The sequence below is a fragment of the Mytilus trossulus genome, unplaced genomic scaffold, assembly GCF_036588685.1.
Source record: "Mytilus trossulus isolate FHL-02 unplaced genomic scaffold, PNRI_Mtr1.1.1.hap1 h1tg000024l__unscaffolded, whole genome shotgun sequence".
Lineage (NCBI taxonomy): Eukaryota > Metazoa > Mollusca > Bivalvia > Mytilida > Mytilidae > Mytilus > Mytilus trossulus.
The window spans coordinates 380,242-398,636 of NW_026963290.1; the positions used below are offsets into that span (position 1 = coordinate 380,242).

An 18,395-nucleotide genomic window follows, 5' to 3' on the forward strand; every position below is an offset into this window, starting at 1 on the left:
TATTTAGCTTGGTATGAGTAAAACTTTGAAGATTTTAAATAAAAAACATGAAAGAAATTTGTTTTTAACAGCTTGGCTCCTTTGATCTCATGTGTGTTTGGACAAGTATGATATATATGATGGCTAAATATCACCATGAAGCATTTACCCCAAAACTATGGAAGTGCATATGTGTATATCCTGTGATAGAGAGGTCCGACCTCGCCAGCATGCTATATCCTGTGATTCATGTGATAGATGGCAGCATAGACTCTGTGATACTGGTAAGTTTTTGCTTCTGCTTTCTTATTACAAAGTATTAGTAGTATTATACTTATCATCAATTGTTATTACACAGAAAAATAATATCAAGTTTATATAACTTTAAATTACCATCTATATGTCCAGATAAGTTACTAGTATTATTATAATCATCTTTATCATTATAATCATTACCAAGGAAAACACATCTAGTTTTGCCTTGCAGTATACGAATATTAATTCAGCTCTTGTGTAGCATACAACTTTGCCATATACGTTAAAATTATCATTATTATAAGTATCAAAATATTAAATAAGTTCTTGTGATAGAAATATATAAATTATATTTCATTTTTGCAAATCTAATAATTTTATATCAATTTCAGGCATAACACTGACAGCATACAACAACGCCAGACAGGGCCATGCCTTACAGTTTATCTGCAGACCATGTGAACAACGTAATTGGCCAGCAGAGGCAGCACCAGAGGCAGCACCAGAGCCAGCACCAGAGGCAGAGCCAGCACAAGCACAAGAGGCAGTTGCAGATCCTGAACCAGAGCAGCCAATAGACCCGCTAGATGGTACTTTTGACATTGGTCATCGTGATGCTGATGATCCACCAGAACCAATGGATACGTAAGTATATTAGGGTTTTTTCACAAGTTCAAATGATATAGAATTAAATGAGAATGTTTATAATAAGTAAGAATATGTGTTTGTTAAATCATAGATATATAACATGTATAAGCAATAGAGAAATAAGATATGTGTATTAGTATCCTAATGTTCTTTGTCCGATAATATAGGTTTAATATATATTATATATACTTTGCACACTCATCTGTGTCCACACTTGTTATGTTGTTTTAAAAAATCTGATACATATTATTGAATAAATTCAAATTATTATGTATATATGTTATTTAAAGCTACACCTTTATAAATATGTTCTGTTTCGTATATATATCATTTTTTTATACAGATCTTTGAATGCAGAACCAGACCTGCCTGATGAGATATTAGAAGATGACAACATTATCCACTACAAAGTTTTGGAGAAGGGCAGCAAACGTGGTGGGCGTCTTCTGACTGCTAGTAACGGATATACATTTGGAGTAAAGGTATTTTTAATTCAAGTATATTTTTTAACAAAATATCAATGAAAATTTTATTTTAAGAAGTTTATAATTGTTTTGATTAAATAAGTTTTTATTCCAAGTTAATTCTGGGCTTATTAAAATTGTTTAATTTACTTGTAATTAGCATTTAATCCAATTAGTTACACATGTATAATTTTAATGTTTATTGTTATAACTCGTTAAATTGTCACACCTTTTTAATTAGATCGATAATTGTTGACACGTTTTTAATATTCTTTTATTACCTAATTGTATACTATAACTAACTACTTAATTACAGGTAATTGGTTTCAATTATATGTTTTCATGTTAATAACTTATTTATTTTTTTGTTTCAGAAAGACCTAAAGAAGTCAACCCTCTGGACATGTAGTGTTCGCTCAACTAAGATGCGCTGCCATGCCACAGTAAGCCAAGTTGGTGATGTCTTCAGAGCTGGTCCTCAGAACCACACCCACCCAGCAGATCTGAAACTACCAATTTATAAAGAAGTAGCTGCAAAGGTAAGTACATTCAAAAGATAAATTAAAATATTGCAATTCGTAAACAAAGCACTTCAACCGTATAATCTGCCAATGAGACTGCTGTAATGTTATCTAAAATATTTTTAGAAATTGAATGGAATATCTTATATTTTTGAATCAAATTTGTAAATATATATGCGTCATCATTTGTATATGTAATATAGTTCCTTCACTAAGTTCAACTTCAATTATATATATATATATAACATGTTAATTTGAATTTTGTATTTCAGGTTAAGCAACAGGTTTCAGACAACCCACAGGTTAGGGCCATGGATATTGTGACAACTGTAATTACTAGAGACATCCCAGTGGAACAACGCTTTCTTGCCCCAAAGCAGAAACAGATGAAAAGAACAGCCAACAAGCATAGGTCAGCCAACCGCCCTGCAGATCCTGATAACTTGGAATTTGAGGTAAGTAAAATTAGTGTTTAACCTATTGTAATCAATTGAAACGCATAATTATGGGTATGGTTGCTAATGAGTCGACTGTCTATAATAAATGTATGCAGATTTTAATACAAAAATGAACAATTAGATTTTAATATAAAAAAAAAAATACGATTATGATTAAAATGAACAATGAGATTTTTTTATTAAATTGTTATAAATTATTAATAAATTAAATAAATTATATCATTTACAATGTTTACTTTCTCAGTCTTTTCAAACATTAATTTTTTTCTTTTTTTTACAGCTTGACGTTGACTATCTAAAGTGTGCAGACTTCCTAGTAGCTGACCTTCGTGTAGACATAGCCAGACATGTTGTCTTTGCCACTGACTTCCAGCTAAACCTGTTAAAGCATGCAAGCAGATGGTTCATGGACGGGACCTTTAAGGTAATTTTATTTATACATATTTTTAATAAGATAAAATAACATGAAATTGAGGTTATTCAAGATGTTTTCACATTTGTGTTTCATCTATTATTTATAAAATATCAAATATCAAATAGAATATGCGGTATTATTGCTACTGAAACAAAGAAATAGAAAATAGAACATGCGGTATTATTGCTACTGAAACAATGACAATGTAATTTTGAAGCAATTTAATAACATTTCAACTTTTTCAGGTTGTATAGGCACCTTTCAAGGCTACCGGGCAACTTCTCAGCATCCATGCTTTCATCCTCAAAGACGGTCAGAGGAAACAACTACCTTTAGCTTTTGTCCTGATGTCCAGAAAGACAGAGGCAGACTACATCGCAGTACTGCAATCCCTGAAAGACCGCATGGTTAACCCAGTTGTTGCTCATTTTGTGGTTGAACGCAGATCCTGTTTAGTGTGGTTCAGTCACCCGTATCAGTGTGAAAGGGAGACAATTTTGATTCTTTTCCCGCTATAACTATCCGAAACGCGGGAAAAATCATGGACATTATGAGCTTAATTTACTCTCTGGTCCTCTCTCTGAATCCAAGAATTTGTATAAATCTAGTATCTCTGATTTTGATTGTAAAGATAAGATTGATTTTTTTGAAAATTTATGGTAAATCGGTGAACTACTTTTTTTTTAACAGAATTTATCGAAATCAAGTTTTATCTCACTTTTTTGTTTGTAATAAAGAAGTGTGGACAGGCCCGTAGCCAGGAATTTCCAAAGGGGGGTTCGTTGGACTCACAAACTCGACTTTAACAGTCACAATTCGAACAGAACATTGACTTTAACAGTGCTTATTTGTTTTCAAAGGGGGGTTCGTCCGAACCCCCCGAACCCCCTCTGGCTACGGGTATGGTGGACACAGACTTAATTGTGTTGTCGTATGCACCGTTTTGTTTAAATAATGACTTGCGCAGTGGTGGATTCTGCAGGGTGCCAGCAGGTGCAGATACCGCTCCAAAAATAATTCTTAAAATTTTGCTTTCTTTTAGGTTGACGGGACATTTATTAATAAGAGTGGAAAGTTATTAATTGATTTATGTAAAGAATCCGGACTCAGAATACTGAACGGAAGAACTATTGGAGACCCTTTGGGCAAATGTACATGTATAACATATAATGGTTCCAGTCTTGTAGACTATACACGTGTGTCTTCTAATATATTACAATGCATTGGAAACTTTAAAGTTAGTGATTTTACTCCAATATCAGATCACTGTCCTATCAGTTGCTCTTTACTTACTTGCTTTCAAAAATGTAAAACTATAGAGACAAAATTAGATCCTCTCCCTGGTAAATTTTTTTGGGATAACAAAGCAATGGATTGTTATACTACAAACATTCAAAACTCACATGTAAAACAAAGACTAGATGAATTTGTAAATAATAAACAGATTGATTCTAATTCAGCTGTTGAAAAATTCAATGCTATTTTGTGTGATACAGCACTTTTATCAACTAAATTTGTTCAAAAGAAAATCATGAATAGGCCTATTAAGAAAAGTAAAAAACCATGGTTCTCAGACTCTTGTCATGACCTCCATACTACAGTTAAAAAGTACTGTTTACTTGTAAATAAGTTTCCAGACAACGGATCCTATAGAAAATCATTTTACTCATTCAAATCTAAATTTCGAAGAAGGTGTAAACAAGAAGAAAGAAATTACAAGAGTCAAATCTGTGACCAAATTTCATTAAATATGAAAAAAGACCCAAAGACATTTTGGAATTTACTTAACAAATTAAGTTCTCTTTTAGAAATAAAAGAGGAAAACCATTTTGATCAAGAATTATTTATAAACTACTTTAAAAAAATGAACAGTACTTCTAACATCCAAAACAATAAATTCCATGACATAATTATTGAAAAATTAACAGCCTTAAAAAAGACACTAAATACATGCAACTCTGACAACGAATTCAATAAACAAATCCAGCCAGCTGAAATTTTAAATGCAGTTAAAACACTTAAAAATGGTAAATCATCAGCTGAAGACTTAATTTCTAATGAAATGATTAAATGCGGTATGCCAGTATTATTAGAACCCCTATTAAAACTTTTCAACCTAGTATTTATGAAAGGCAGCTTCCCAAAATTATGGAACAAAAGTTTGATTACTTTAATTCATAAAAAGGGGAACAAATCTGACCCCTCTAATTATAGAGGTATCTCATTGACTTCTAATTTGGGAAAATTATTCAATAAAATTATACACACTAGACTAATGAAGTTTATTAACACTAATAATTTGATAAGTGAAAATCAGATTGGCTTCAAAGAAAAAGCTAGAACAGCAGATCATATCTTCTCATTAAAGTCTATTGTAGACAAATATAAAACTAAAAAAAAGAAAATTTTTGCAGCATTTATAGATCTGCGAAAAGCCTTTGATACTGTCTGGAGGGAGGGTTTATTCTACATTCTACTCCAAAACAGACTTCCAGGCAAGCTTTTTAATGTCATCCAATCAATGTATAATGACAACAAATGCAGAATTAAATTTCAAAATGGTATGAGCCATGAATTTATATCAAATTATGGAGTAAAACAAGGGGATGTACTTAGCCCCACTTTGTTTAATATTTATATAAATGGCCTTGTAAATGACCTTGATCATGCAAACACTCAACCAATTATTATAGGAGATGTTAAATTAACATCATTATTATATGCAGATGACATTATTTTATTATCTGAAACCCAAGAAGGGCTACAAAATGCACTAAATGAGTTAACTAAATTTTGTTCCCTATGGAAACTTGATGTTAACAAACAAAAATCAAAAATTATAATATTCAATTCTAATGGAAAATCTCACTGTAATTATTTTAAAGTAGAAAAAGAACATCTTGAGACTGTTAAATCTATTTGTTACCTTGGAATAACTATAAATTGTTCAGGAAGTTTAAGTCATTCAAAAAAAAATCTTATGGAAAAAGGGAGAAAGGCTTGGTTTAAAATTAAAAAAACAGTCTCTTTAGATAATTCCTGCAGTATGCTTGAAAAATTATTTGATACTTTAGTTGTTCCAATAACTCTTTATGGGAGTGAAGTTTGGGGTGTAAGCCAAGTGTTCAAAGATTCAGATCCATTTGAACATTTACATATTAAATTTATTAAAGAAATTTTAGGTGTACAGTGCAAAACAACAAATGTAGCCTGTTTAACTGAGACAAACAGAATCCCTTTGTACTTTAAAATTCAGCTTTCAGCTATAAAATTTCTAAACCATATTGTAAACTCGCCTAACACTTTAGTCCATAAAATATATAATAATGTAGAGAAAACAAGTAAATGGGTTAACATTGTAAAAGACTGGTTAAATAAATTAGGTTTTGGTCATCTCACTTTTGATACTTTTAATTTAAAATATCACATAAATAGTATCCAACAAAGAATCTATGACCAGGCTTATCAAATTATAAATTGTTCTATCAATAAATGTGAAAAATTAAATTTCTTTTGTCATACTAAAAGAATTAGGAAAAGGCCCCCATATATTGATATATGTAAATTCAAAACTGACCGATCAGTTTTCAGTAAATTTAAACTAAGTGCACATTCCCTAGCAATTGAAAGAGAGCGTTATACCAACATTGAAAGAAGTAAACGCATTTGCTTATCCTGTAACAGACAAGAAATTGAGGATGAATACCATTTCTTCTCAATCTGTCCATGTTATTCATCATTAAGGGATACCTATATACAAAATATTAATAAAAATCTTAATTTCAATTTTATTAACTTGCAGTCCACTATAACACTTAAGCATTTGACTGTACTTTTAAATAGCAGTCTACCAGTCATTATAAAAATCACCATAAAGTATATTAATGATTGTCTTTTATTAAGAACATCTGTATAACTTGTATTTCTTTTAATATGCAATGCCAACCTAATTTTTGTTTGTGTTCTTTTTTCAATTGTTCATGAACATTAATAATGTGTTAACTGTTGATATTTATAGCCTTTTTTCTTCTTTGCTGTGAATACCACTGTCACTCTAATATAATTGTAATCAATTTAACTATTGTAAGTTTATTGTCTTAATTTTGTATGCCATAACCATTTAATGTAAATGTGTTTGTGTGAATAAAATATTGTCTATTGTCTATTAATATTCAAATATTAAAACATAGTGCCTATATACGTCAGGAAGTCATAAAATATTAACCAAGAAGGTCAATTCTCGAAAATTACCAAAACAGACGTGGTTTTGCAAGTATGTTGCATATTCTTAATTTAGTTTGTCATGTGTAGACCCTAAACCAAATTCAGAACCACAAAGGATATTATATGAAATTAAAATTTTATCTTTTCTTTGCAATAGTAATAAACTTCAAGAAAAATATTGTAAATATTCAGAATATTAGTATTTTTTTTTTGCATCGGCTTGATAATGGCTGAAAAAAGATAAGAATAGATCCAGCGTCTGTTTGACCAATTTGATTGTGATCATTTGCAATGGAACTCATAAGTAGACTTTGTATTTTGTATTTGTATTCAACAGGCGCCGGTTGATACGTTTGAACCCGCCGAGGTATTCGTTTGCACCTGTCCTGTGTTAGAAACGTGTTGTTCAGTGGTTGTCGTTTTTGATGTGCTTCATAAGTGTTTGTCATATAATAGATTACACCGTTATTTTCCCTGTTTCCATGGCTTTACACTGGTCATTTTTGGGTACCTTTTAGATAGATCATAGGTATATATATTTCTTGATATAGAATTTTCTTATACTTTGTGCCAAAACGAAGATGTAACTATGCTTTCTTCAAACATATAAAAAGTATGGATCACCGTGCTATTTTCCAAGCTGAGTCGTTGAAAAATTGGATAGATTGGTCATTATTTTTTTGGTATGTACCAAAAAAAAATCATCTATGTGATAGAATTTTGAAATGAACTGTGAGATAAATTTTATATGTTTTAAAAAAAAGGGTGTCACCGAAATTGTTTTCCTGCTACAAGTAAAAATATGAATATTACCTATCTGTCCAGTATATATATATTTTAATAAACGAGTTATCTTCCCTTAAATGGATTATTTAGAAGAATTGATTCTAAAATCACTTAATTTTATATTTTTTCAAAATATCTTGAGTTTCACTATAAATCATTAAGTTTTCTTATATAAATAAATAGTCTGTCTCCAAGATTGTAGATAGCTAGGCCGATTTTTTTACTGGGATTGTAAAATCTAAGATGGCGATCTGTCATGAATCTACCTTAATGTTTGGTGTGAGCCAAGGCTCTGTGTTGAAGAATACAGATTTAAAGGCTCTGTGTTGAAGGCACAGTAATTTGACTGACGACGTCATGAACAATCTCAGAATTTCATGATATAGGACAATGTCAGATACAATAATAAAGATAGAGAATTCTATTAAACCTATCGAATCTGATGATTTGAAAATATGAAGATGTGGTATGATTACCAATGAAACAACTCTTCACCAAGAGACCAAAATGACACAGAAATTAATAACCATAGGTCACCGTACGGCTACTTATCATATGTTTTCTTAAATATGTTCGAAATTTTAGAGCTTCCATCTTGACATGATTTATGATATAAATTGGATTTTTTTCTATTGATAAATTAAGAAACCAAGGTTCCAACTACCTCAGATAAAGTTGACCTAATATGAATGTAGATATCTTTTTTGTTTGTTTGCAAATATTCACTAGGAAAAGGTAAATCATATCACTTGAAAAACACAAAAGCAGCTTATTATGATATAGATATGTTGCCAACAAACAAAACATGTTGTATTTTTCTTCTTCGACCGACATCGGATTTCCTTCTTGTGGAAGGACATCCGTTATTTTTCCCGATTGATAAAATTATACGACTTAATTGGCAAATACTTATTGTATAGTGCGGTCAAAGCAATAAGTATTGCATGGTATAAACTTCTGTGTAATTTAAATGGCTAACTCTAAGAAAGCAACTGGTTTTATTGCAAGGTAGGATGTTTTATGAGCATATGAAGAAAAAATACATGCATAGAAATTTCACAAAATACAAAATAAATAAAAACCGCGTTTAAATATACCAACTTGAATACAGACCATCGTATGGACGTTTCGCTACTTGTTTCCAAGTTAAGAATTACAGATTTTTTTTTTATCAATAATTGATTGACATTTGTTCTATCGAGGTCGATTTAAGTTGTATCATCTTTAAATATAGAAACTAGAGAAAAAATATCTTGATATTGAGTGACTAACAGGAAAAATCTATCATAAAGGTCATTAAGAAAGTCATATTCTAAAACATGTTACTTTCAGAACATATATTATTTATGACTTTTAGCCAAATCAAACTGATCTGAATGAAATTAAATGAACAGGACAGACTTCAATTAGATAGCAACACACCAATTGAAACTGTTTATCTATGGATATTAGATAACGTAATATCAAAGTTACAATGTTAAAGCTTTTGAAAGTTATATCTATTAAGAATTTTTCTGAATTTTTCTTTCTGATTCATATTTGTATGATTCTAACAAAGCAATTGCTAAATATGCTATATATGATGGAAGTTATTAAGCTATGTTAACTCACATATGTTCAACAGTTTTAACTTATTTTATATGCTGAATCGATTCACCGAATAAATTTGCATTTTTTGATAAGAACAATGGCTCCTAATGAATAGTATATATACAAGTCTTCATTCATTTATCTTTTTTTTAAAAGTCAAATTGAATGCAATTGCTTTATATTGTTGCATCACTATAATGATATATGATATATCATCATAATTATTTCATATAATGCAGTTGTAGCATATCTGTAACGTGAGCAAATACTGCCAAACGATGCGTTAAAAAATAGTATATCTGAGCCTATATTCGTTTTGTAATTTGAGGATGAAAAAGGGGTACACCCTAGCCTAGATATATTTTGAGGGAATTTGAGGATAACATATCAAACCATTTTCACATGTACAAATCTATATAAATTAATCACATCCGTTCTATTACATTTTATATTTTGTACATGTATATGCGTGTTTTCATTTTTTCACAATTTAAAGAAGTCATCACAATTTTTAAATTGAACCAATAATGATGCGTGTTGATTTACAGACAGATTAACACTAACAGGTTATTAATTTCAGATAATAGCAAAATATTACAGTTACAAATGTATATATCTACGTTTTTTAATGTTTCTTAGAGCCCACTGTAAATCTAAATAAAATACATCTAGCCAATATATTTTGTTCATCTTGGTAATACAAATTTAGATTGAAGTCGGTTCTTCTTATAAGCAGATCTATGACAAATCACTTATTTTACTGACAAGGACAATCGCATAATGTGTGTTGATTATTTTGTAATCTAAAAGGTGACATTTCAGTCTTTCTTTAATTTTTTTTTTAATTTTTAAAAATACCGCTAAAATCCTAAATAAAAATAGCAGAACGACAGTCACATCATAAACTATTTAAAAATTGTAAATAATTCCCGTTTTGTTACATTTTTCTAACAGCATACCAAATTCAAACAAACAACATAATACAAATATGTTCTGTCTTTTTACCTTTTATTGTCCATTTTCATCTACTTTTACAGAGAATTCGATTATTCAAACAATCCAATTTCAAAAGTGGGTCTGAATGGGGGTTTACAGACTACAAGATAAAATAACAAAAAGTGCAGAAAAACGAGGAACAGAAGAACAGAAAATAATGTGCAAAATAGATAAAGAATCATGAAACATGTTCTTATAATTTAAAGAATAAAGAAACTGAAGACCTCATCCAGACTTTCAATTTAAATTTAAAAAACATAATAATTAGAATTCTTATTTTTTCATTCAGGGATGACAGTGAATCAAACAGCAACAAAATCTGCACACACCAAACAAATGCACGCATACTTGGACCTCTAGAAAGGAGTTTTTATTTCTGGACTTTGAAATGTGATGATACATTTCCATATAAAATGTCGCTATCCAGTAAATACCCATTTACTGTAAAACACGTGTCTGATGCAATATCTTATCTGGTCAAACAGCATCCAGTTTTGCGCAAGTCATTCGTGGATACCGGAAGCAATATTGAATTAAATGAAACCAACGATCAATCAAATCATCTTGAAATTTTACCGAAGACACCCTTTTACTCAATTTTTAACGAATTTTCTTTGAATGGTAAACTTTGGCGTTTTATACTACTGGAGCCCACTGCCAGCTCTACACATACCATTGAAGTAATGGTTGCAGTTCACCATGCCTTATCAGATTATATTTATAATCGAGAGATACTTAGAACTTTTGTAAACAATTTGCATCTGTTACAGCTAGATAAGACACCTTCAACAGATATTGAATTTAATCTTACAATGCCAATCGAAGATATTACAAAAAATGTGCCTGTCAAAGATATCCAAAGCTATAGAATCGATCGAAGATTTGTCAACAAGAAAGTTTCAACAGCCTTTGAAATATTGTCCCGCTCAATCGAGAGGCTTAACCAATCAAAATGTCCCTGTGGTTCTAGTCAGACAATAAAATGGAGTCTTGACAAACACGAAACACGTTCTTTTCTTGCTTCTCGTAGCAAATGTAATGGGTCGATTAACGCTTTGATATTATCAGTATGTATTACATCTTTCATGAAATTGATAAGTGGAAGTCTTCAACAAGATGAAATTGTAGATCTTTCATTCGCATTCATGGTTAATCTACGTAGGTACATATTAAACCGGGAAGAATTCCGAGGGAATGCTAGTATAGACGTACACTTGTTCCTGCAGTTAGACGCAACTGTAAGCTCGGACAAGCAATTCTGGCTGATGGCCAATGAAATCTCAGACAAAATTCGTGAGATAGTCGATTCCGCGGGACTCCTTACTTCAGCAGAAGACTGGATAGATATACCGCGGGAGATAATAGCTCTGACACACGTTGGTTCTATAGATGATTTCCTTGAAGACGAGACGACCATTCGCCTAGAAGACCTTCAAGTAAACGTAAATGCCAATCAAGACCTGTCCGCGTTATTTCATGTCATCACTCATTTTTCCCGAGGTGAAATGCATTTCTGTATAGCGTATGGTTCGTCTTTTATACCTGATCAATTTGCTCAAGCGTTAACCAATGGAATCAATGAAACTATCCAACATATAGTGAATGTATCCAAACTTTAGATATTTATTTTTTAACAACCTCCGTTGTAAGAATGTTTATTCGAGAAATAAAACCAAACCAAATATATTGATTTAAATTAAATCATGTTTCATAGTTGTATTTGTATGACTTGATTACCAAAATCATTTTAATTTGAAGATAGCAACTAGTAAAAGAAATATCCTGCTTATTCCCTAACATGTTTTTGGAGATACCACCCGTATGACAAGGAAGGCTTAGGTATGCCATTTTTGATCTGGTGATTAAAAGCATTCTTAAATGCCCATTTATAGACAGCCGTAAATCCAAAATACCATAGTAAATCAAATATACACAAACCTTTAGATCACACGATAAACTAATTAAGTCTATAAAAACATGTCTATACTTAGCCTAAACAAACGAAATTATTCAAACAGATAGCGTTTACTATCAGAAAGAGATAGACATGGAACGCTACAAGAAAACATATTTCTAGCAGACAGATGAACTTCATATTCAAGCATAAATCATACCGAATAATCAGATGTACGAAATGCTAAAACTTAGGAAGAAATATGCATGTTATATTCAATCAAATCCTATACATAAAAAAATGTTAAGCTAGCTATAAAACTATGTTTTATCTACCCTTTTCTATAAAAGGAAATACATGTTCCATGTCAGGAATATGACAGTTGTTTTCAATTCGTTTGATGTGTTTAAGCCTTCGATTTGGTCATTTTGCAAGGGGCTTTCAGGTTTAAATTTTCCTTGGAATTCGGTATATTTGTTATTTTTTATTTCAATTTATACTCAAACAGTAACCTATATAAGTATCATAGAAAGACATAATAAATATCAAAACTAAGAAGGAAGATCTATGTTATATTTAACAATCAACATATGTATAATAGGAACACCTTTGACATACTAAAACTTTAGCAAGCATATGAAATGCTAAAACCTTAGCATAAATGTACGTCATCTTTAAAAACAAACCCAAACTTGAAAAGACATGAGCAACACACACAAAATCAATAAAAGAGACGAATGAAAAAATTAAAAACAAATAATCAATCAAACAAAAAAGATTGATTGATTAATTGTAGTTTGCTTAACGTCCAGTGGCATGTATTTCATGTATGTTCAGTATGAGAACTAATAATGACAAATACAATACAGGTAGGTCCAGTCATAGCGATCAGCTAGGTTAGAGGTCGGGTAAATGTTGACTGCCACGGGTAAACGAGGATAAATGGAAAAGGGTCGGAAATCTAGCCTTATAACAGGCCACTCGAATAGTTGTTAGACGGATTCTTCACGAGCAAAGAGCATGACAATCTCTCTACACGAGGCAGGGATTTAAAATCACCATTTTGACCGGACGTGGCTGCGTAAACTTATACATCCAGCACAACCAAACGGACAGCCCACTTCGGACAGGGTTTAACTGCTAGTCGGAAGAAGACATATTGTTATTCCCCAGTCACCTTGCTTGGTGATTTTCACAACCCCGAGTTTAAAATTTCAAACATAAAAAACAACTTATCAATCGTTCAGGGTAATTAATAAATCATATTTAAAAACAAACCCAAACTAAAAAGACGAAAGCAACACACATTAAATCAAATGAGCATGACAATCTCTCTACACGAGGCAGGGATTTAAAATCACCATTTTGACCTGACGTGGCTACGTAAACTTATACACCCAGCACAGCCAAACGGACAGCCCACTTTGGACAGGGTTTAACTGCTAGTCGGAAGAAGACATATTTCTATTCCCCAGTCACATTGCTTGGTGATTTTCACAACCCCGAGTTTAAACTTTCAAATATAAAAAATAACACATTATCAATCGTTCCGGATAACTGATTAATAAATCAATCGTTGTGAACACCTCGATCTATTACTCGAAGAAATATAGAGGATCTTGATATTTCATAGTTAATAAAAACAACAACAAAAATGTAACGATGTTTTTTTCTTAGTGAACACTATCCGAACCTATGCAAAAATCACTAATACAAAGAGAGTAAGGAGTTGTGCTATGATTGACAATGAGACAACTATCCTCACGAGTCTAAATGATGTATATATATATATGTAGATATAAGCAACTATAGGTCAAGTCACAACCTTTAACAATTAATAAAACCCATACTTTATAGTCAGCTATGAAAGGCTCTATTTCATTACAAAATTTTAAACAATTCAAACGAAACACCGAACGACTTGATTAATGACAAAAAAGGTAAAGAATTGTTTTCTACTCTATGGTCGTTGTTGTCTCTTTGACCCATTCCTAATTTCCATTCTCAAATTTTAAATATTATAAAAGCAACAAACAGAAACCACTGGATTGTATACTAGTAGCGTGTTTCTTTTAATAGTTAGCAAAGGCACACTACTTTTAACTTGATACGACAGACGCGCGTTTCATTAACATTAGAATCATCAGTGACACTCAGATCAAGTGCAAAATTGAAGAACATTGAGAACCCCAAATTCCAATATGTTTTGCCAAATACGGCTAAGGTAATCTTTGACTCGGATAAGAAAAACTTGAGTACAAAAAAATTATTTCGAATAATTCATACTACTGCAAACAGCTAATTTATAAAAATGACCATATACTGATATTCATGTCAACACCGAGGTGCTGTCTACTGGTTTGGTGATACCCTCGGGGACGAAACGTCTGCTAGCAGTGGCAATGACCGTGTTAAGTTATGTATTTTAGAAAATGAGACGAGGACTCAACAGCAAAAATAATCTAGCGACATAAAAAAAGACTACCTACGACCACGAGAAGCTTCTACATTCTTGAAGTTTTTTTTATGTTGCACACTTCTTTCTGAGTTCAGAATATTTTGCAGTGCGACATCGTCATTTTCTAAAGCGTTATAAAAACGCCTCTTTGACATATTTCCCATTTACATTCTCAATTTTATTATTGTATACAGCTAAATGCAGACAAACTTGACTTAATAATGTCAAACTATGACAAACATATGTGTATGCTATGTGAAATACCGTTATACCTGATAAACCAGCAGTCTAGTCTATCTACATTTTAAATATTCAGTATACATTGACATGAACTGCCCTATTTAACAATTTCTACCTTAGTTTTCGAATGAGTGGTTATATCATTGTATATGTTGTCGACAAAATAGAATGTAATACACCAACATTTGGCCACACATTTTGTTATTCATTACACGAACTAAGTAAATATTTTACTTTTTAAACATTCGATGCCATGTTTAATGAAATAAGGGAAAAGGTGTTCAAATGTGCCTGTCTACTTACATCAATTTTGAGGACGATTCTGACATTCCCTTATAACTGGATGCTAAGTTTTACCGAGAGGCTATATAAAAGGTGAGACCCACTTGTTAATTGAAAAATCAATCTGTATAAAGTTGATACGTTACATACTATAATGTCAAATCTTGTTTTAATCAAACAAGTGAACAAGTTTTCTAAACAGAGTTATTCAATGCCACACTTGCTTGTATTAGATTATACTTATAAACAAGATTAATTATACTTTGTGTTGCCTATAGTTTTGAATTGTTGGACACACATGCATATGATATATGACACACAACCGTATTTTTAACCTTAAGTTTACTGTTTGTACTATATCAAATTTAATACCACTGAAATACACTCAATTTTCCGTTGATACATGGTTTTCTCTTTTTATAAGAATATTTATGAACTTGGATTTGTTTTACAAATTTCAATTAAAGTTTGAATTTTCATTCACGATTCACAGGATCTTGATCAGATTTTTGACAAATTTTAATCGGGAATGGTCCGGTCAAGGACGGCAGTAAAAATCGTGGATGTGTGACCCCCGCTTAACTGGTGATGGTGAACATGCAATTTATGTCGTTTCCCCCCATACACCTGGTTGAAGTGTTTTTGCGTTAGGAGCACATTGCTGTAAATGAAGTTATTACTATGAAGAAACATATAAAGTTAATTTTGTAATTCGTTTTTTTTACATATTTGTTTGTTTTAAAGGGATTAAGAATATAACACAAAGTTAGTTGACTACTGTACCCCTATTTGTGACATTTTTTTTTATGTTTGCTTATTTTGTTCTCAAATCATTGTTTGTATTTATGTTATTTTACTTTGTATTCCTCTTTTATTTTGACACAGGAATCAAAACAATCTACAATTGAAGGAAGCACGGACACTTGGATCTTTAGAAAGATATTTTTATTTTTGGATTCTACAATGTGATGATACGTTTCCGTATAAACTTACTCTCTCAAGCAGACTCCCGTTTACCATCAAACAAATATCGGATGCAATTTCTGCTTTGGTTATTCAACATCCTGTGTTACGAAAATCCTTTCTGAATAACGGACGAACTGTGAAATTGATTGAAATTCCAAATATAGTCGATAACCTTGAGATATTGTCGAAAACCCATTTTGACTCCTTGTTCAATAATTTTTCTTTAAACGGCAAATCATGGCGACTTGTTATGTTGGAACACGATGTGGAATCAACACATACTATAACCATTTTGATCGGTGTTAATCATGCCCTGTCAGATTATATGTATAACCGTCAAATAATAAGATCATTTGTTCACAATTTAGATAAGCTGCAACAAGGTATGACTCCCTCAACAGACATTATCTTTAAGCACAGTAAACCGATCGAGGAAATGACACGTGATACACCTATAAGAGAGGTTGAAAGTTACTATGTTGGTCCAACATATCCAAATAAAAAAGTTCTCACAGCTACAGAGTTATTATCACATGCAGTCAATAAATTCGGTCATACAAAATCTACGTTGAGTTCTAGTAAGACATTAAAATTGAAGTTAGACAAGAAAACATCACAGAAATTCGTTGATTCAAGAATGAAATGTAAAGGATCAATAACTGCGTTACTTTTAACTGTGTGCATCTCATCCTTCATGAAGTTAACACAGACATGTTTGAAATATAACGAAGTAGTTCATCTACCTTTCGAGTTTATGGTTAATCTACGTAGGTATATAAAAAGCAAAGAAGAGTTCCGAGGGAACGCATCCATAAATGTACAATGCTATTTACAAACGACTTCATCGTTTACCTCTAACAAACAATTCTGGAATACAGCAAATAATGTTTCGATGAAAATAAGGGAGATAGTAGAAAGCGGAAATCTTCTCGTTGCAGCAAAAGATTGGATAGATTATCCTGTGTCAGCTATAGATTTGACACATGTTGGTTCCACAGATAATTTTATAGAAGAGAAAACTAACATTTGCATTGACGACATAGAGACAAACACAAATGTCAATCAAGAAGGGTCACCAATCTTCAAAGTCAACACCAATTCAGTTCGAGGCGAGTTGCAATTTTTAATTTCGTACAGTTCCTCGTTAATGCCTGATATGTTTGCACAAAAGTTTGCTGCTGGTTTATCTGAAAGTATACAAAATTTAGAAAACGAGCAGCCCAACTGATCAATGTTTGTGTAATATAAAACTACAATCAAATACTAATCTTGTGAAATACGAAATTCAGTCATATTGGTTATGCGAGATTTTTTCAAAAAGAAACACAGATCAATTCAACATGATACTAATTCAAATTTGTTTGAAAATTGCCAAACAATTTAACCCCGACAATTGCTGTTTTGTAAATAAATAAGGCCGTTAGTTTCCTCGTTTGAATTGTTTATCAAGTTGTCTCGTGGTACATTTACCAAGAGGCTTTACAGGATAATTTGATGAACTAATAATTATACGAAATAAGCAGACATAAAAATATTTTTATTTTTTTTCTTAGTCATTTTTTTTTTTTTTTAATTTTCTATACTTTTTTGGGGGGTGTCCTTTTTAATAAGATACCATTATGAAATCCCAACAAAATGTTATTTTAATGTTCCATACATTATTTGATGAGTTTATTATATTACATTTCTTTATATGAACTTACTATTTGATATTTGTACTGTTTTATATTATATCTGTTGGATAAATAAATAAAAATTAAATAAAAAAAATTGTCTCGTTGGCAATCATGCTACTTCTTCCTTCTTATAAAATGAATGCAAATTTGATATTTACAATGAGACTATAACACTTTATTTTTAAATAATACTTAAAGTGGCTCGGGTGTCTTCCTCCGTCTTGGATTTTGAAGTAGCAGATCATAATTGATCTAGATCGTTAATAAAATTTGCCAATTTTGAGAGTGATAAATTATTCATGTGTCGGTTTTATCATATATATGGCTGTATTTACTAAAAAAACACAATATTTTTATTTGATTATTTTTTCCACACCCTAGCCACCCTAATATATCTTTAAAACTATATAAAAAAAATCGTTAAAATTGATTCCAATGATTCAAGATTTTGCTGGGTCAATAGAGACAACAGTAGTATAGCGCTGATCAAACGTCATTAATCGACTGGTAAAGGACATTTAAAGTAGAAATGGTGGGTTGCAC

At 31.4% G+C, this 18,395-nt stretch overlaps 2 protein-coding genes and 1 pseudogene across 2 annotated transcripts; all 3 read left to right on the forward strand.

Annotated features, from left to right (window-relative positions):
* The first annotated feature begins 23 nt into the window (after positions 1-23).
* Positions 24-3,258, forward strand: LOC134699012 (uncharacterized; annotated as a pseudogene).
* A 5,360-nt stretch (positions 3,259-8,618) lies between these two features.
* Positions 8,619-12,051, forward strand: LOC134698917 (uncharacterized). The gene is made up of 2 exons (XM_063560598.1): positions 8,619-8,758; positions 10,626-12,051. Exons 1-2 carry the CDS (start codon positions 8,721-8,723, stop codon positions 11,953-11,955), a joined length of 1,368 nt encoding a protein of 455 aa, XP_063416668.1. The 5' UTR covers positions 8,619-8,720; the 3' UTR covers positions 11,956-12,051.
* Positions 12,052-15,062: 3,011 nt separating this feature from the next.
* On the forward strand, positions 15,063-17,693 carry LOC134698919 (uncharacterized). The gene is made up of 2 exons (XM_063560600.1): positions 15,063-15,303; positions 16,096-17,693. Exons 1-2 carry the CDS (start codon positions 15,182-15,184, stop codon positions 17,402-17,404), a joined length of 1,431 nt encoding a protein of 476 aa, XP_063416670.1. The 5' UTR covers positions 15,063-15,181; the 3' UTR covers positions 17,405-17,693.
* Positions 17,694-18,395: the final 702 nt, after the last annotated feature.

Bases quoted from the DNA above. Each gene is read 5' to 3' on its own strand.
- LOC134698917 (XM_063560598.1), top strand. From the start codon at position 8,721: ATGGCTAACTCTAAGAAAGCAACTGGTTTTATTGCAAG. The intron at 8,759-10,625 runs GTAGGATGTTTT...TTTTTCATTCAG, and splicing joins GCAACTGGTTTTATTGCAAG to GGATGACAGTGAATCAAACA.
- LOC134698919 (XM_063560600.1), top strand. From the start codon at position 15,182: ATGTTTAATGAAATAAGGGAAAAGGTGTTCAAATGTGCCTGTCTACTT. The intron at 15,304-16,095 runs GTGAGACCCACT...ATTTTGACACAG, and splicing joins ACCGAGAGGCTATATAAAAG to GAATCAAAACAATCTACAAT.